This window comes from Thermobia domestica, chromosome 5 (assembly GCF_964235325.1).
Source record: "Thermobia domestica chromosome 5, izTheDome1.hap1.1, whole genome shotgun sequence".
NCBI classification, from domain to species: domain Eukaryota; kingdom Metazoa; phylum Arthropoda; class Insecta; order Zygentoma; family Lepismatidae; genus Thermobia; species Thermobia domestica.
In genome coordinates, this window is record NC_137458.1 from 13,540,894 (window position 1) to 13,558,027 (window position 17,134).

Below are 17,134 nucleotides of genomic sequence, written 5' to 3' on the forward strand. Positions count from 1 at the left end.
CGAACCCGGTTTCCCGCGCCAAAGGCGTGTACGCTAACCGCTTAGTCACAAAGGAGCTTAGTGTATAGTGTCTCTTCACCGGAGCAATAAATTTTAGTATATCATACATGTAGGTCAGGACATTCCCCTGAGACTAATTGGTAAAGATTATTTCGGAAAGAAAGCATGTGTCTACCTTATCATCAATTTGTGTGTTCTACGTGTCTTCTACTGTCTTAACTGTTCCGCATTTCACAATTCCTTCTTCCCTTTCACATTTCTTACACCGAACTATCCTAGACTGCATGATGTATTAAAAAGAATTTCGGTTAGAAGAGTTGGTAACCATGATATATATCGATGAAAGCAGATGTCCGCTGAAATCAGCTGTGTCGACAATGTAATCAATTAGATTTTGTGGTGTTCAGCAGAAATGACCGTCGGAACTGCCGACAGTTGTAGCAACTCTGCTTATAAGTTATGTTACAGACAAGGCGTTCAAACATCTTGCAAAACTAGAAATTCATCTTAATGGCAAGGTATGGTGGCATTGCATTTGTTGCACGGTTTGGTAAACAAACAGTTTACATGCATGCAGACGAATTATGTCATTAATACACCTTAATGATTTCAAATATTTTCATTGCGCCTTTATAAAGAAAATAATTTGGCAGTGTTACGGTAAGTTAATAAACAATTGATATCGTACATAACACAATTGTTAATATAAAATTATTAAGTTTAGTTATTTATCTATAGGAACTGCATCTTGGTTCCTAGGAATATCATCTGGAAATTAATACTGCAGCAGCTAATTAATCATACAAACTGGCTAGCTGTCGGCAAGCAGAAAATTATACTAATGAATGATGTTTTCGTTGAACATTTCCAATTTTCAGAACAATGCTTTGTATGTTAGCGCTTTTACACTTCTTACGCTTGTCCTTGCACAGGTTTACGATATGAGTGCACAATTATAATGAGCACAGTTACTTTCCTTTTTTCTTTTCTTTTTTTTTAATTCCAACTGTTGTAGTAACGTTTACTTTACTTTAAAGTTTACATTCATATTTCAATCATTTTTACTGGACTTTGTGGTGGACAAACACCGTGCTCGTGGATTTTCTCGTTTCCTCCCACTTTCTTCATTTCACTCATTTCTCATTATAACCGACTCCTTTAGCCTAACCGGCAATTACGTGGGACGTTAAACTTAAAGATTTCATTTTCATTTCCAATCATTACTCTAGGTGCGCAGATGAATTGTTTTGGAGGCCAAAACTAATAATTAGTCTACATAAGTAATTCTAAAGATAAATACACAAGTAATTTAAAACTGTTTAGTTTCATTAGCGACTTTTCAACTGTATCAGGCAAGGGCGCCGATCCTGGGGGGGCGAGGGGGGCCCCTATTGTATTTGTGAATATACAATATTTGGCATAATTTGAATGCACTTTATCTTGAAATCTTCAAATATATACCTTCTACATCTGAATGCTCCCCCCCCCCCTAAATTTACAGAGAAATCGGCGCCCTTGGTATCAGTTATTCTTTCATAAGGTGGTTTGTTTTGTGACCCACCGAATTTGAGAAATCTTTCACTGATTTGCTTTTTACTGTTCTCTAAAAGATTTGCGCAGGGCGACATGGCATTATCTCATTTAGCATAGATAAAATTTAAGTGGGCTATCAGAAGTTTTTTTTCTTTCGATTTGCGTATAAATATGACGTGCGGATGTATGACATAAAAATTACAATGCAAAAATATACGCGATATAGTTTTGGATATGCGGAGGCAGTAAGTTAGGCCAATCTAACCTAACCTGAACCAACAAAATAATACAGAAATTAAATCAAGAAAGTAAGAAATTTTAACTTAAAAATGGCTAAACTGCCGCGGATGGCGGCCCCAGATAAAACCCACATAAATCTGTTTCCAGCGTTGTATTACAACTTATCTGTTCTTACTTTCATATATCTTACGTACAATTACCCCTGTTTCATTTCTGGTCTTCACTATTAATCATAAATATTTCTTATTTTCACACTTCTTTTGCTCAGGGTTAAGTTCCGAAGTTGGGCGTCCGTTTCCAGCAAAATTTTTAAAATTTACAGTAAAGATATGGGTAATTTGATCATTTGTGTGCTTGATAATATATAAAAGTCTCCAAAAATCTATTTATTTGTTATATATAAGCGAGTATAAACATGGGACTATACGGTGAGCGGAGGGAACTAATTGGCGCAAGATAACCGAACAGTTGCATTGTGGGAAAGTAACGAGCGTTTATTTTATCAACATGGCGAATGTACAAGGGCAATTAACTAACAGTTTTAACATTTGTGAAGCAATACCTTGATAACGGGCAAAATCTTTTAAAAGTTTGTGAAGAGCACGGATTAATAAACCTAATAACAAATTATAGAAAGTGTGCAAAGGAGATAACAACGAAAAAACGTGGTGAAAGCGGACGCCCAACTTCGGAATAAATGCCCCCATATACATCAGTATAGTATTACTGCGCAAAATTAGTACTTTGGAACTGTTAAGGGTTGCAAACTAAAAACTACTCCTTCATGACTAAAACAATGTGGCCGATTAAATATCATGTCTTCACAAAGAGTGTGGTTAAATTTACATCGAATTTGCACCACCCGAGCGTGACGTAATGTCATGTGGTATTTAGTTCACTTTATACATAGAACTTTATTGATAAAAAAATGCGTGCATTTTTACTATACGGATCCGAAGAAGAAGTAATAGTAGGAGGAGGAGGAGGAGGAAGGGGTTAGAAGCCCCGCAGGGCTCGTTTTGTCCCACCTTGACCCCCATGATAACACAGCAGCATACATATCCTAAGTTAGTTAATAACTCAGTGATTTTGAAACACTGTCAGATTGTGCTCTACTGCCATCTCACCGCACAGTACAGTGATGATCTTTTTAACATTTGTTAATCTCATTATCACATTTCGTCTGATTCTGTTCATTTCTCCGTAAATTTTATATATCGGGGCCGCCATCTGCGGCAGTTAACCCAAGCAGGAATACTATATAACCGAGTCAGGACATGGCGAAGCTGGTGGGCCCGCGCGATAATGATAGGTGTGTCCGAAGGGACCAGTCGCGTCAGCAACGATGGGTATACCCATAAGTAAGGGTAGTGGAAACAAGTGGGTTTTGGGAATGTTGCTAGTTTCAGTAACAATTGGCGTAGTTTTGTACTACTAACGCTCCGCTTGTGAACATAAAATACAGCTAGCTTCTGTACACTGTGTAGAAACACATCGCCGGTGGAAAATAGTATCTGATACAGAAATCTTTCATGTTCAGTCACATATTTTATCCGTTGTAAGAAAACTTGTAATGATTTTACACTGGAAATCGTACACTTGTAAACCTAAAATACAGCTGTATTAGTTTGTATTTAACTCTGTCGCCTACAGAAATTTGGTCCGTATATGTTTTTTCATACAGAGTATTGAAGTTTACCTGTAAATTTTCCAAAATGTGGTGTGCTAAAATTTGACCAGCATCATCTTTAGAACCAATTCGCTTTTGTATTGTTTGGAAAGCGTAAACAACAACGTTGACATCCGCAATGTTTTAATACACTTTCACAGTTTACACAGGATTCATGTTTTTTTTAAATATGTCTTTTATAAAGGTGTCGATAAAATTACATAGATGTGTACCGTGTATTGCATAAAATCATGGGATTTGTCATGCTACTTATGTGAAGATAGATAATGGTTTTATTATTGCTTTAGTTGTAATACTTTGTGTCTCTCAAAATGCATCGATAATAATATAAGCTAACAAAATTCATTCAGGGTAAATCAAGGTAGTACGCTTAACGTCGTTTGAGTACTATAACTTCCTATGCCACAAACATTGTCTTCATCTTGTACGCGCAAACTACAGCTCTCCTACGTTGTGGAAAGGTAGAATACCCGTGGAAATGTACGTGTTACATATCTCCAGAGATGTTCATCCTCGCGAGGGTGGTCCTCTCGAGGGCATCCTCATCCTTAAAATCCCTCGCCCACAATGACACGAGGGTGAAGATGTGCGAGGACGAAGACAAGCTTCGACTGCGAGGGCGACGGACAACTCCCTTCGCGATGACTAGGGTGAACGAGGGCAGAAGCCAGCTGTCACTGCGAAAGCAAGGACAAGTTTCAAGCACGAAGGCGATTTACAACTCCCTTCGCGAGGGCGAAGGTGAGTGAAGCTGAGGGACAACTGTCAGTACGAGGCCAAGAGTGCGTGAGGAAGAAGACAGGTTTCCAGCACGAGGGCCAACTGCGACTGTGGGGGCAAAAGTGAGTGAGGTTGGAGTAAAATGAACATCTTTGCATATCTCTTTCATTTACAGCCACTAATTTTATACGTAAGATTACCTTTCTTTTTGTCGACAGCTCGTAATTCTGCATTACATTACTAGTAGTATTTCATAATGAAATTAATCTTTCAATTAATAGGTAGGTAGACAAGGATATAATTCAGCCAGTTCATTCAAAAGATTTGATTCATCCTGAAATCCCATTAGATAAAAATATGTATATGGACGCGGTGCCTCAATGGTAGAGCGCCCGTCTCTGGTTTTGATCCCAGCTTGTGCTAGATGAGCTTCCTGGTTGGCAAACACCGTGTATGTATGTTTTCTTACAACTTACATTCGCGAAGTGTCCCCTCGGGATTCATGTAAAATTGATTCAAATGCAAAGTTCTCCGCGCCTCAATGTGTATTGTACTAATTTTAGCGGCCCATACCGGTAGTTTGCATACTTATGGGCCTTCATATATCCGGAACTCAATCATACACTGCTGTAACGCTCGGACACAAAATTGCTTTTAGTTTGTTTAGATGTAACTGGACATGGACACATACAAAACAAATTGGATCAAGTACTGCTTCTCTGACACATGTTACATACCCCGGCCGCGATATTGGATTCAACTTTGGGTTTTTCAAGTGGGAATAGGTGCAAGAGATACATCAAATTCATGTAAAATTTTCTCGGAAATTCATTGGTGTAGTGAGTTTTCCCGTAGCTAGTACCGTTTACAAGGTATTATATATTATATGCCAGGCACTTCACGAATAATAAACCAAATAGAAAGTTAGGCAGGGCCCCGTGTGTATATGTAATCTTTTACATGATTTATCATTGACGAAATATTCTCTGAACATACACACTTGTACATACAAACACACATATGTCAATGCTGAAATGGTAGGTCTTCACCCAAATCTGGTCGTATCTGGATTTACATTAGCATTTTGGTCGTAATACAATACTTGTCGTAGAATAACATACAGAAATGTAATAAGATTATGACACCTATGTTGTGAAGGGTTTGTTTATACCTACAGTGTTTTCCAGTTAGAAATTGTTTTTATTTGTCAACGTAAAAATGTAAGAATAACTGATATTACTCTGCAATGTGTATTTGCGAAGTGCCTGGAGGGATTTAACATGCAATACCTTCCAAACGGTACAAGCTACGGTAAAATTCACTACACCTGTGAATTTCCGAGAAAATTGTACATGAAGTTAATGTATCACTTGCACCTATTCCCATTTGAAAAACCGAAAGTTGAATCCAGTATGGTGAATCCAAGATGGCGGCCGGGGTGAGTAACATGTCAGAGGAGCAGTGCTTGATCCAATTTGTTTTGCATATGCCTACATTTATTTTCAGTTCCATCTAAACAACCTGAAAGCCATTATGTGTTCGAGCGTTATAGTAGTGTATAAGGAATTCCGGATATATGAAGGACCATAAATATGCAAATTACCAATATGGGCCGCTAAAATCAGTACAATACACATTACGCCGCAGAGAACTTTTCATTTGAATCAATTTTACACGAATCCCGAGGGGACACTTCGCGAAAGTACTTTGTTAGAGCTCTATTTCATCTCACCTTCTTCGTGTTACAATTTTCATTCTTCATCATCATCATCATCACCGCCTTGGAGCATATCTTTAACGTTAAATTAAAAAATATTTAGCCTACGATTTATTATTCGAATGAGCAGAACTTCAGGATGAGCATATGGTTGCAAGGACTGTGTTCATCAGTTCTAAGGATTTTTTTTTTTTTTTTTTGTTCGATTTTAGATTTGGGCCTAGAAATGTTTCTTCCATGTTTCTCGCTTTTCAGCTTCCTCTTTTAACTTCCAATATTTTCTTCTATTTTTCAAATCATCGATCAGTTGTGTTCTTCTTCTTCCTATTCCTCACTTTCCTTCCATCTCTCCTTCTATGGCGGTATAAAGAAGACAATATGTTCACAAGACGTGTCCCGTCCAATTGGTGTTTCTACGAAGGATGGTGGCTAGAATTGTCCTCTTCTCTCCCATCCGTTTTGAAACATATTCGTTTATTACTCTTTCGGTCCATTTTTATCTTCTCCATCTTCCTCCAACACCACATTTCGGAACTCTCTAAATATTTCTTCTGTAACTCCCGTAATGTCCAAGTCTCTGAACCATACATTCTAATCTCCATATATAGCATTTGACCAATTTCTTCCCTACTCCAATATTAAGCCTGCTAGTTAAGAGTGATCTTTTCTTGTTGAATGCTTCTTTGGCTGTGGCAATTCTTGAGCTGATCTCTTTGGTACAGTACGCGTCTTCCGTCAAAATACTTCCCAGATATTTGAAATGATCGACCTCTTCAAATTCTCTTTGTTCTATTCTGACCCGCAAGGGCGCATTTCCACGGGATATGTCTCTATCTTTATGTACTGTTTATGTAAAAATAAATAACGTTGTTAATTCTTATATCGTGCTGTCTCCTAACAGTGACACACACACTCTCTCTCAGAGCAATGACAAACCTTTATGTTGGATCGAGTGAATTAGAGATTAAATCATTCTGTTTCGGTATTCGCTGTTATATTTTTCGGTGTCTTCTGTACGCTGCTAGATTGATGACATGTATTATGTGTTTCTGCCTTCTAGTAGGACCCTTCATAGAGAAAAGTAGATGACATCTTCAGATCTCAAAACTGTGTTAGACTTGTCCTCTTGAAAAAAGAAACTAAAACAAAGAATTCGTATCACCAAATTGGATCCAATAATGGAAATACTTGTGAAGGTCGAAACATTCGTATTAATACTGTGTTCGTCTACCATTAGCACGTAATACAGCTTGAATTTTAGATGGAGTAGACCGACATAAGTCCTGAGTAGTAATGAGTGCAATTTGAAGCCATTCTTTTTGGAGCGTAGCCTCCCCAGGTAGAGACGAAGGAGGTTGAAATCGAAGCTGAACCTTGTTTCCCAAATCAGATCTCATAAACTCAAATGATATTCATGGGGGCCGCGGTGGCTCAGTGGTAGAGCGTTCACCTCTGGCGCTTGGGGTCCCGGGTTCGATCCCAGCCCCCGCCAAGTGAACTTTGTGGTGGACAAACACCGCGTGCGTGGGTTTTCTCGGGGTTCTCCCGTTTCCTCCCACTTTCTTCATTCCACCATTTCATTCATTACTCATCATCACCGTCTCCTTTAGCCTCACCGGCATAACCGTGGGACGTAAAACTCAAAGATTTCATTTCATTTTTTTCAAATGATATTCAGGTCTGCGGAGTGAATAAGCCAGGGAGGTGTTTATCCTCATCATTATGCTCGTGAAATCACTCTTGAATAGTTCGAGCGACGTAAATAGGGCATTCTCGTCTGGAAAGGAAGTTTGCACCACTGCGTGGGTCTGGTTAGCCAAGAGTTTTCTATATACTCCTATGACCCAACTGTGCAATGTGACAATGGAAAAAAATGAAATGAAATCTTTAAGTTTTACGTCCCGCGGTTATGCCGGTTAGGCTAAAGGAGACGGTGATGAGAGATGAGTGAAATGGTGGAATGAAGAAAGTGGGAGAACCCCGAGAAAACCCACGAGCACGGAATTTGTCCACCACAAAGTCTACACGGCGCGAGCTGGGATCGAACCAGGGACCCCAAGCACCGGAGGTGAACGCTCTACCACAGCCACTGCGCCCCCAGTGTGACAATGGAGTTGTCGAATACCATTATATAGCGTCGCGGACCACAATTGTGTTTGACAGTCGAATGGAAATAGACAACATGATTCAGAGAGCGTTCGCCACACAAACACGTGTTCAGTGGTGGGGTCGAATGTAAAGCGGTGACTTGTCCGAAGAAACGACACTTTGTCAATCCTCCAGCGTTCAGTTTTTCCCGGCATTTTACCGCCTTTATTAGGGCCGTAGCAGTGACAACATGCCTATGGATTTCGTTCTCTAGTCACTTTCTCTTGTCTTTTTCTTCTGCCTCTGCAAAGTACGCTTCAAGACCTGTTGGTCCGTATCCTGCAGCTTCATCTTTCAACTACTCTTGTACTTCGCTGACCCTATTTTACCATTTACTGTGTATGCGGTCATGACTTTCCAGACCGTGCCTGGTGTTGCACTGTAAAACGTCGCCGTTTTTCTCATTGATGTCCCTGCTAGACAGACACAACAATTAGACCTTTTTGAAACTATTAGGTCGGACATACCGGTTACTCACCACACCTGCACAATGTCCACAATCACAGTGTGCTATCCTCCACTAGCAGTGCATAGTTCATGATAACGTGCAACAAACATGAAGCGGTTCAGTGCTTAGTATTACCAGGCACAGTTAAAATATGTCTTCGATAAGTGTTTCTACGAAACATATTATATACCTACTTTTGGGCAACCCTGTATAACGAGATCCCGAAAAGTATATTTACTTTCTCTATGAAAGGTAGAAGGACCCACGTCCCGTTCAGCAGCAATGCTATATGAGACGTGGACCTACTGATTAACCTGGAATCCGAACAACATGAGCTCCCGCCGGGAATCGAACCCGGGTCTCCCGCGCTAAAGGCGCGCATGCTAACCGCTTAGACACGAAGGAGCTCAAAGAATTAAATGTGTCTCATGATACAGGTTAGACATACATCTCACTCAAGGGTTGATAATGGTTCATATGAACTTGAGTTAGATAATAATAAAGATATTGAAGAGGAAAGTGAGGGATTATGGGCAGAAGTTGTATCAAGGAATAAATAGAAAATTAATGTTAAAAAAAAACAACTGTAATTGTTAATCAGAACTCGAGAAGAGACGTTAAAAGAACCTAGGCGTAAATTGAATATTGGCTGTAATAATAATAAAACTGATTTGGTGTGTAATATGAGGAGAAAAGCTCTATTTGTCACTAGATTCAGTTCATTTGCCTCCGTTGCTGATGTTGAAGATATACTAAAAGAACAATTGAATACGGTATTTTAAGTGTACTAAATTGAGAACTAAATATGATTCGTATACATCTTCTAATATAGAAGTCAACAGTTGTGATTATAATTCCAGAAATTTGGCCTAGATGTATCCTTATTGGCCTTTTTCACGTTAAATTATAAGTATTTGTCAAGTGTAATGGTCAAAATTTCTTAAGTTCAAATGGAAATGCACCCCAAGAATAGTTATAAACTTAGGTATCAGAACTTGCGTGGTCTTGGGACCAAACATGAACAGTTTTTTTTGTCTTCTGTAGCAGACTGTGCTTATGATATAGTTGTCATAACAGTAAGGATTATTTTCCGGATGTTTATAATTGCTGTAGAGCTGACAGTATATATGAACCTAATGTTTGTGAAAGAGGAGGTGGTGTTGTATGTGCTGTCATTAGAAATATCAAAAGTTATACGAATAACTGAATTTGAGATCTTTAAAGAATGTATTTTACTTGAAATTGTTAATAGAACGTGTAAGAACTTATTATTATTGTGTACTAACTTTTACCCTAATTTGCTTTCTATTGTTTACGAGAACTTTTTAATAACATTTTTATTAAAATTAATCTTCTGAATTATGACATTATCATTATTAGTGTTTATAATATTCCAAAGGTTGATTGGGCCAATAGAGATTTTCTTCCTGGCATACATTATTATGCCAAATGCAAGGCCAGAATACTATTTTCATTTCTGGACGATTGTATGTAAAATGTTATTTCTAATGTATCAAATTTAGATTTGGTTATGGGTCATTCCATGTCAAATTACCTAATTTTAAAACATGACCGTGCTTCAGTATCTCCGATTCTCTTCAAAAAATTTTCATACATAAATACCAATGAAATTATACTAAATTATTTTTTCCTATTTTTTGGATGAGAAATAGGCCGGGGAGGAATTTTTGAAAAATGTGAATTTGGCGCCAATTTCACTTTCCGGCACTCAGCATCATGGAACTGCAATTACCGTAACTGTCCTGTTTTTGAAGTTATAAGGCTCATCCAGGTGTCATATGAAACCTTAATTTTTGCTCTTTCAGTAGATCCAAAGAAACCTTGCAAAAGGTTACACTGTCAAACATTAATGGGCATACAAAGCAAATTTTAGGGTTTTTTACAAATTGTACCATTGCTCAAAAGTTACAACTATGAAAATTTGAAACATTTTTTGTACATTCATCTTAATACGTACTTGGTATAGTTAAGAAATAAAAAAGGGTGTATTTTGTATTTTTGTTATTATTATTTTTTATGTACGGAAATACACAGTTTTAAGTTTTGTTAGAAATTGTGCCATTACTCGTAAGTTGCAACTATGACACTTTTTAAATAGAATCATCTTACCACATACATGATATGGTTAAAAAAATAAAATCGGTGCTTTTGGTATTTTTTATTTTTTTATTAATTTTTTTATGTTACGTGTATGGAAATATACAGTTTTAGGTTTTATTACAAATTGTGTCATTGCTTATAAGTTCCAACTATGAAACGTTTAAAGCTTTTTTTTTATAGAATCATTTTAGCACATATACAATATGGTTAAAAAAATAAAAAAAAGGCTTTTGGTATTTTTGAAATTATTATTATTATTATTATTTGTATTTTAAATGTTCAGAAGTATACAGTTTTAGTGTTGTTAACAGATTATGCCTTTCCTCTGAAGTAAGGATGGCCAGTTTCGAAATTTTTACTTTCCGGATTCCGGAAAATTTTGCCATCTCTACTCTGAAGTGACAACTGACACCTTTAAAACTTTTTCAAATAATCATCCTAGTAAATATTAGGTGTGCTTAAAAATAAAACGTTTTGTGATGTGTAGTTTTGATATTACCATAACATTATTTTTTTGTACTTTAACTGTGCGTTTCTTTTTTTCCCCAACTGCACCATTGCTTACAACTATCACTTATGTAACTTTTTATAGGATTAGTTTGCATTTACTTGGTATGGTTAAATAACAAAAAAGGCCTTTTTTGTAATAATTTTGTGATTTTGTGAATGGGAAATATAGGCCTATCAATGTAAGGGGTTGAGTGATTATTAAAAAATTATCAACAAAAATAAGAAATAATAGACGAATGTACATAGATGAAAACAAACAAACATATCGGTAATACTTCTCAGAATTACTCAGATTTACATACAAAATATTCTGTCCTACATTTCATGGCTGATTGTTTTCACTGGTGAAATGATCTCTCTTGTAATTTTGCTTTCAATTGCGGAAGCCCGGTCTGATTGGCTTGTAGGAGATGGAACAGGAACTTCCCAGGTGATATTTTCAAAAGGCACCCAACAAAAGTCTTCATTTTCTGGTCAGTAGAATATAGAAGGCTCAGAGCGATTGCACACTGACGTACAAAAATAATAATTACAAGCATACCAAAAGCACACTTTTTTTTAATATTCTAACCATATCATATATGTGCTGAGATGATTCTGTAAAAAGAGTTTCAAAAGTTTCATAGTTGTAACTTAGGAGCAATGACACAATTTGTAACAAAACTTAAAACTATATTTCCGTACATGTAAAATAATAATAATAATAATAATAAAAGTACTGTAAATACGAAAGTACAAGGAAAGTTTCATAGTTGTAACTTTTGAGCAATGGTACAATTTGTTAAAAATAATAATAATAATAATAATAATAATAATAATAATAATAATAATAATAATAAAAAAGATGTATATGCCCATATTAATGTCTGACAGTGTAACCCTGTTCAAGGTTTCTTAGGATCTACTGAAAGAGCAAAAATTAAGCTTCCATTTGACACCTGGATGAGCCCAGCAACTTGAAAAATAAGGAAGGTACGGTAAAATTGTAGTTCCATGATGCTGAGTGACGGAAAGTGAAATTGGCGCCAAATTCACATTTTTTAAAAATTTCTCTTTGGCCCATTTCTCAGCTAAAAAATCGGGAAAAAAATTAATTTAGTATAATTTCATTGGTATTTATGTACGATTTTTTTTTTTTTTTTTTTTTTTTTTTTTTTTTTTTTTAAAGATAATCTGAGACATTGAAGCACATTGCTCTAGGTGAGTTGACATGGAATGTATGACCCTTATGTTGATGCAACTAAAGATGTTTTGCCTATTGTCAATCCCGATTCATATCATTATCCCATTGGGGTTACTATATTTCATAAGATATGTTCCAAGGATATTGGTTGTTTACCAAGATGTTTCTTTCATAGAGGTGATTATCTACCCTTATATCAAGAATTAGCGGAGGCAGACTGGACTAATATCTTATTAGCCGAAAATATTAACCTTGCTGTTGATGCTGTAGAGAATGTAATTAAAACCAGTATGAATAATAATATTCCTAAGTATACACCCAAAATCAGTAGTTTTCCTTTATGGTGTTCCAAGGATCTTATTTCCTTAATTAAGGCTAAAGAAAAAGCATATAAAATATATAAAATAACTAAATCTGATGATGATTATACTATTTTTGCAAACTTTAGGAGGCAAGTTAAATACAAACTTCATATGGATAGGAAAGTGTATGCTTTTGGCATTGAACATTCTTTAACAAAATATCCTCATAAATTCTGAGGTTTTGTGAATAAGCATAATAATCGTTCCAAATCTTCCTCAGGTATTATGACTGATAATGAATATGTAAATGGCGCTAAAAACTTGTCAATGCATGGGATAAGTTATTTGAATCTATATATCAAAGACGTTCGTCTTACGATGAAACAGAATTTTCATGTAATTTTGGAAATAGTAAGTTTTTTTCTACTTTTACTGTTGATTAGGTTATTAATGTAATTAAAGGACTGAAAGTCAAATCCTCTTGTGGAATTGATGGTATACCAACTTTTATAATTAAAAGAACTATAGCCCCTATTCTTGCATCATTATTTAATTGGGAATATACAAACCTCTACCTATTCGGAGAGTTGGAAAACTATTGTTGTTTTTCCTATCCCTAAGATTAATGGAAATACACGGAATATAGACCAATTTCTATTATGGGAACAGTGACTAAAATTTTTGATTAACTTGTATATAATTATCCCTGTAACCATATTTCTTTTGAAGTAATGGATCAACAGCATGGCTTCATGAAAAATAAATCTACCTTGTCTAATTTAACATGTTTTATGTATGATATTATTCCTCCTGTAAAAATCCAAAGACATGTATATGTAATATACTTTGATTTTGCCAAGGCCTTCAACAAATTTCCTCATAATATATTAGTCAATAAACTTAATTCATATGACCTATTTCTCACTTTTATTAGATGGTTTATCTCATATTTAACTTTTAGAAGATTTGTTGTAAGATATAAAGGTCATGTTTCCGATACTCACAATATTATTTCTGGTGTTCCCCAGGGTTCCAATTTAGGTCCACTTCTGTTTCTCTTGTTGGTGAATGACCTTAAAGGAAGTCTTAATTGTCAATTTCTTATGTATGCTGACGATTGAAGATTTATCGTGCTATTGATAATGGTTATGATTGTGTTAAATTACAAAATAATATTAATACCATTGTCACTTGGTCAAAAATTAATGTTTTACCTTTGAATCTTATTAAAACATGTTCTGTATCTTTTACGTGAAAAACTAATCCTGTTTATTATAACTATGTTGTTGATAATGTTTTGGTGAAAAAGCTTGTCTCTATCAAAATCTGTGTATTACTTTCGATGCCAAACTGTTATTTAATAAACATCTGGAATGCATACCTTCTAAAGCTAGAAGAAATTTAGGAATCATAAAGTGGATTTCTAAAGATTTTTCCTCTTTAAAAAAACTTACTTTTATACTATGCTAACGGAAGAAGTCATCTTGAATATTGTACTAGTATCTGGAATAAAGAAGCCCAGTACTTTCAAAAGGATATCCAAGTGGTTCAAGCTTTGTTTCTCTCATGGTTAAAATGGAAATTTAAATTTTTATCAGAGAAGACTCATAATGAAATTAGGCACCTTCTTGGTCTACTAAAATTATCTGAACGAAGAACTTTATTCTACATCAAACTACTCCATAATATTTTGACTGGCAAATTACTAGTAATTGAGGCTGTTAGTCTTGGTGTCAATAACATGCCAAGAAGAAATTTTAAAATTTTGAAACAATCCTAATTTTTGTGATGCACCAATATATAAATGTTTGTCAAATGCCAACAACTATTTACATATCATTGATACCATTACTTCTGATTTTCCTTCTATTGAAAGACAGTTTATAACTTTCTTATAATACACTTATTAGAACCTTTTCTTTTTACGTTTAAATTACACTGCTTCTATTTATTTCATTATTGTTCATGCATGTTTTTTTTTTCTTTTATAACCTGATTGTAATTTTAGTTGTGTTTTACTTAATATATATTATTATTCTACTTTTGTATGTTTTTTTCTTTCTTTAATATTATTGTATGCATGATTGTTGTATTATTTATGTACTCTTCTTGGGAATTGTAAGTGGACTATTAGTCTGTAATTTCCTGATACCAATAAAAAAAAAATGCTTAATAAAATCAAATACAGAAACCATCTGAGCACATTTTTCTTAACTAAATAATGTGACTATCCTTGTAGTGCCAATGTGTATATCCCAGCAGCAGCATCTCAAGGGCCACTATTGCTCTCATCCTCGTTTGGTCCAAGTACGAAAATCAATGAATTTGCTTAATTTGTACTTCTCTGAATCCATAACCGACATGAAATAAAATTTAAATCGTAATTTGTTGACCAATAAACACCCTTCTACTCGCATGTAACGGAAGAATATCACAGAAACTAACTAAACAATACAAAGAACATTTCATTATAGCTCCTTCAAGAACGTTAAGAACACTCATCTGAATTTTTCACTCTCAGTCTCATATTCTCTGAAGACAGGTAATGGTCTGAGTAAGGGTTTTATAAAATATGGTAGCCCATATATTCAAAAACGATTTTACGTGTGATTAGTGTCGTACGAATGATTTGGCTTAGTATCGTGATAATCTGAGGGTGGATTGGAAAGTTCGTGGCCTGGTCTACAAAATCAAAATATTTGGATAAGTTAGGTTTTATTTTTCCACATACATTTACACCACCTCTCCGGTAACACTTTGATACCAATTTTTAAAAATTATTCCTCGAGTCCTGCAAAATATCTCAGTACAGCACTTTTCACCTCTGCATCCGAAGAAGATCGCTGCTGCCAAAGAGTCTTCAGGTTTCTAAACAGGTGAAAGTCCGAGGGGGCCAGATCAGGTGAATAGGGCGGGTGCAGAACGGTTCGAACTGACAGTAATGAATTTCTGCCATGGATGCAAGGGACGTGTGAACGCGCGCATTGTCCTGGTAAAAAACACCTTTCTTTACAGTATTCCTGGCTTTTTAATTCTGATTTCCTCACCCAAATGTCGCAGAAGAGTGTAGCATTATTCAGAGTTGACAGTCTTTCCCTTTTCCAAGAGATCAATCAGGATAATGCCCCTAGCATGCCCAAAAATTAATGCATAACTTGTGTGCGTACAAAACTTGTTTGACTTTCTTTGAGACAGGAAATCCAGGTCGTTTCCATTGCTTTGATTGTTGTTTTGATTTCGGTGTATATAATGATGTACCCATGTCTCGTCCATAGTCACAAATTTGCCAATAAACTTCTCCGGATCATTTTCAGTTTTAAACAATCACGGAAAAGGGTGAGTCGATTGCGTTTGTGCTCAACTGAAAGCAAGTTGGGTACCCATCTCGCGGACACCTTAGAAAACTCGAATTCGTTTATGGTAATGTTTTTTGCCCGCTCATAGAAAATACCCATAGTCTCAGCAATCTCTCGAATTTTGATTCTGCGGTCATTCAAAATTAGGTCAAAAATTTTATTGTCGTTTTCTGTGATGGTCGACGTTGAAGACCTGCCACTGCGAGGGTCATCTTCGATGCTGTTTCTGCTACGCTTAATTCAGCTACCCAATTTTTCATCTTGGAATACGAGGGCACGGAGTCTCTACTGTGTCCTTATGGATTTCCTGTGGTGTTAAGCCCTTTTTCTGCAGATATTTAATGACCGTGTGATACTCTATTTTGTACATGTCACAAATTTCTGTCACTTCTGCTGACTTAGCATCTTATAAACTTCTCACCTGAAACAGTAGAGAAATGAAATTTTACACAGTAACTACCAAAGGATATAGCTACGCAACTAATGTAAGCAAACATAATATAATTGCTTTCTTCCTAATCAGGCCACAAACTTTCCAATCCACCTATGTAATTTCCTTATTCAAGAGCACGTTTATGATATTATCAACGACTTTCATCAGAGGTGCAACTACAACTTTTCCTCAGGGTGTCCAAATATGGTATGAGAAAAAAGGTAAAACAGAAACATGTTTACTATTTTCTTTTATCCTTTCCTTCTAACGTGTTTGAACAGCCCTACGGGAAAGTTGTGGCTTGTCTGTATCGATAAAGGCATCAGCCGTGGTTAGCATAGGAAATTATAAAACACGTGTTAGTCATATCCTTAGTACGACGCTAACCACACGTAAAATCGATTCTGAATATGGCTCAATAGGCTTTTAAGTGTGAAAACCAGTGAATTATTTAATTGCACGTAAGAAGAAAAAAACTCCTATGTTTAAATAAAAGTAAGTCAATACCATTGATCAGCTCTAAGTATAATGAAAGGAGAAAACTAATTTAATTTTTTTTTACACGCCAAATCCTCTGTAAGTGTGAATTCAATAATACACAAAGAGTGGAAGAGTGTAGGGCTATTCTGGGAACGAACTGGTTAACGCATCGGCACGGTACGCCGAAGATCCCGAGTTCGAGTCTGCCCAGTAATGCACTTTTCACTCTTTGTGTATTATTGAATTGACAGCT

At 35.9% G+C, this 17,134-nt stretch overlaps 1 protein-coding gene across 5 annotated transcripts in view; it reads left to right on the top strand.

Moving 5' to 3' along the window:
- The first annotated feature begins 319 nt into the window (after positions 1–319).
- LOC145685723 (post-GPI attachment to proteins factor 2-like) overlaps positions 320–17,134 on the top strand; it is a 58,293-nt gene continuing 41,478 nt past the window's right edge. For 2 of the 5 annotated variants that reach the window (XM_081758213.1, XM_081758216.1), the window contains exon 1: positions 320–518. In XM_081758213.1, coding sequence (XP_081614339.1) covers positions 511–518 — 8 coding nt within the window. In that variant the 5' untranslated portion in view covers positions 320–510. The other 3 variants (XM_081758211.1, XM_081758214.1, XM_081758215.1) reach the window with 2 other exon arrangements.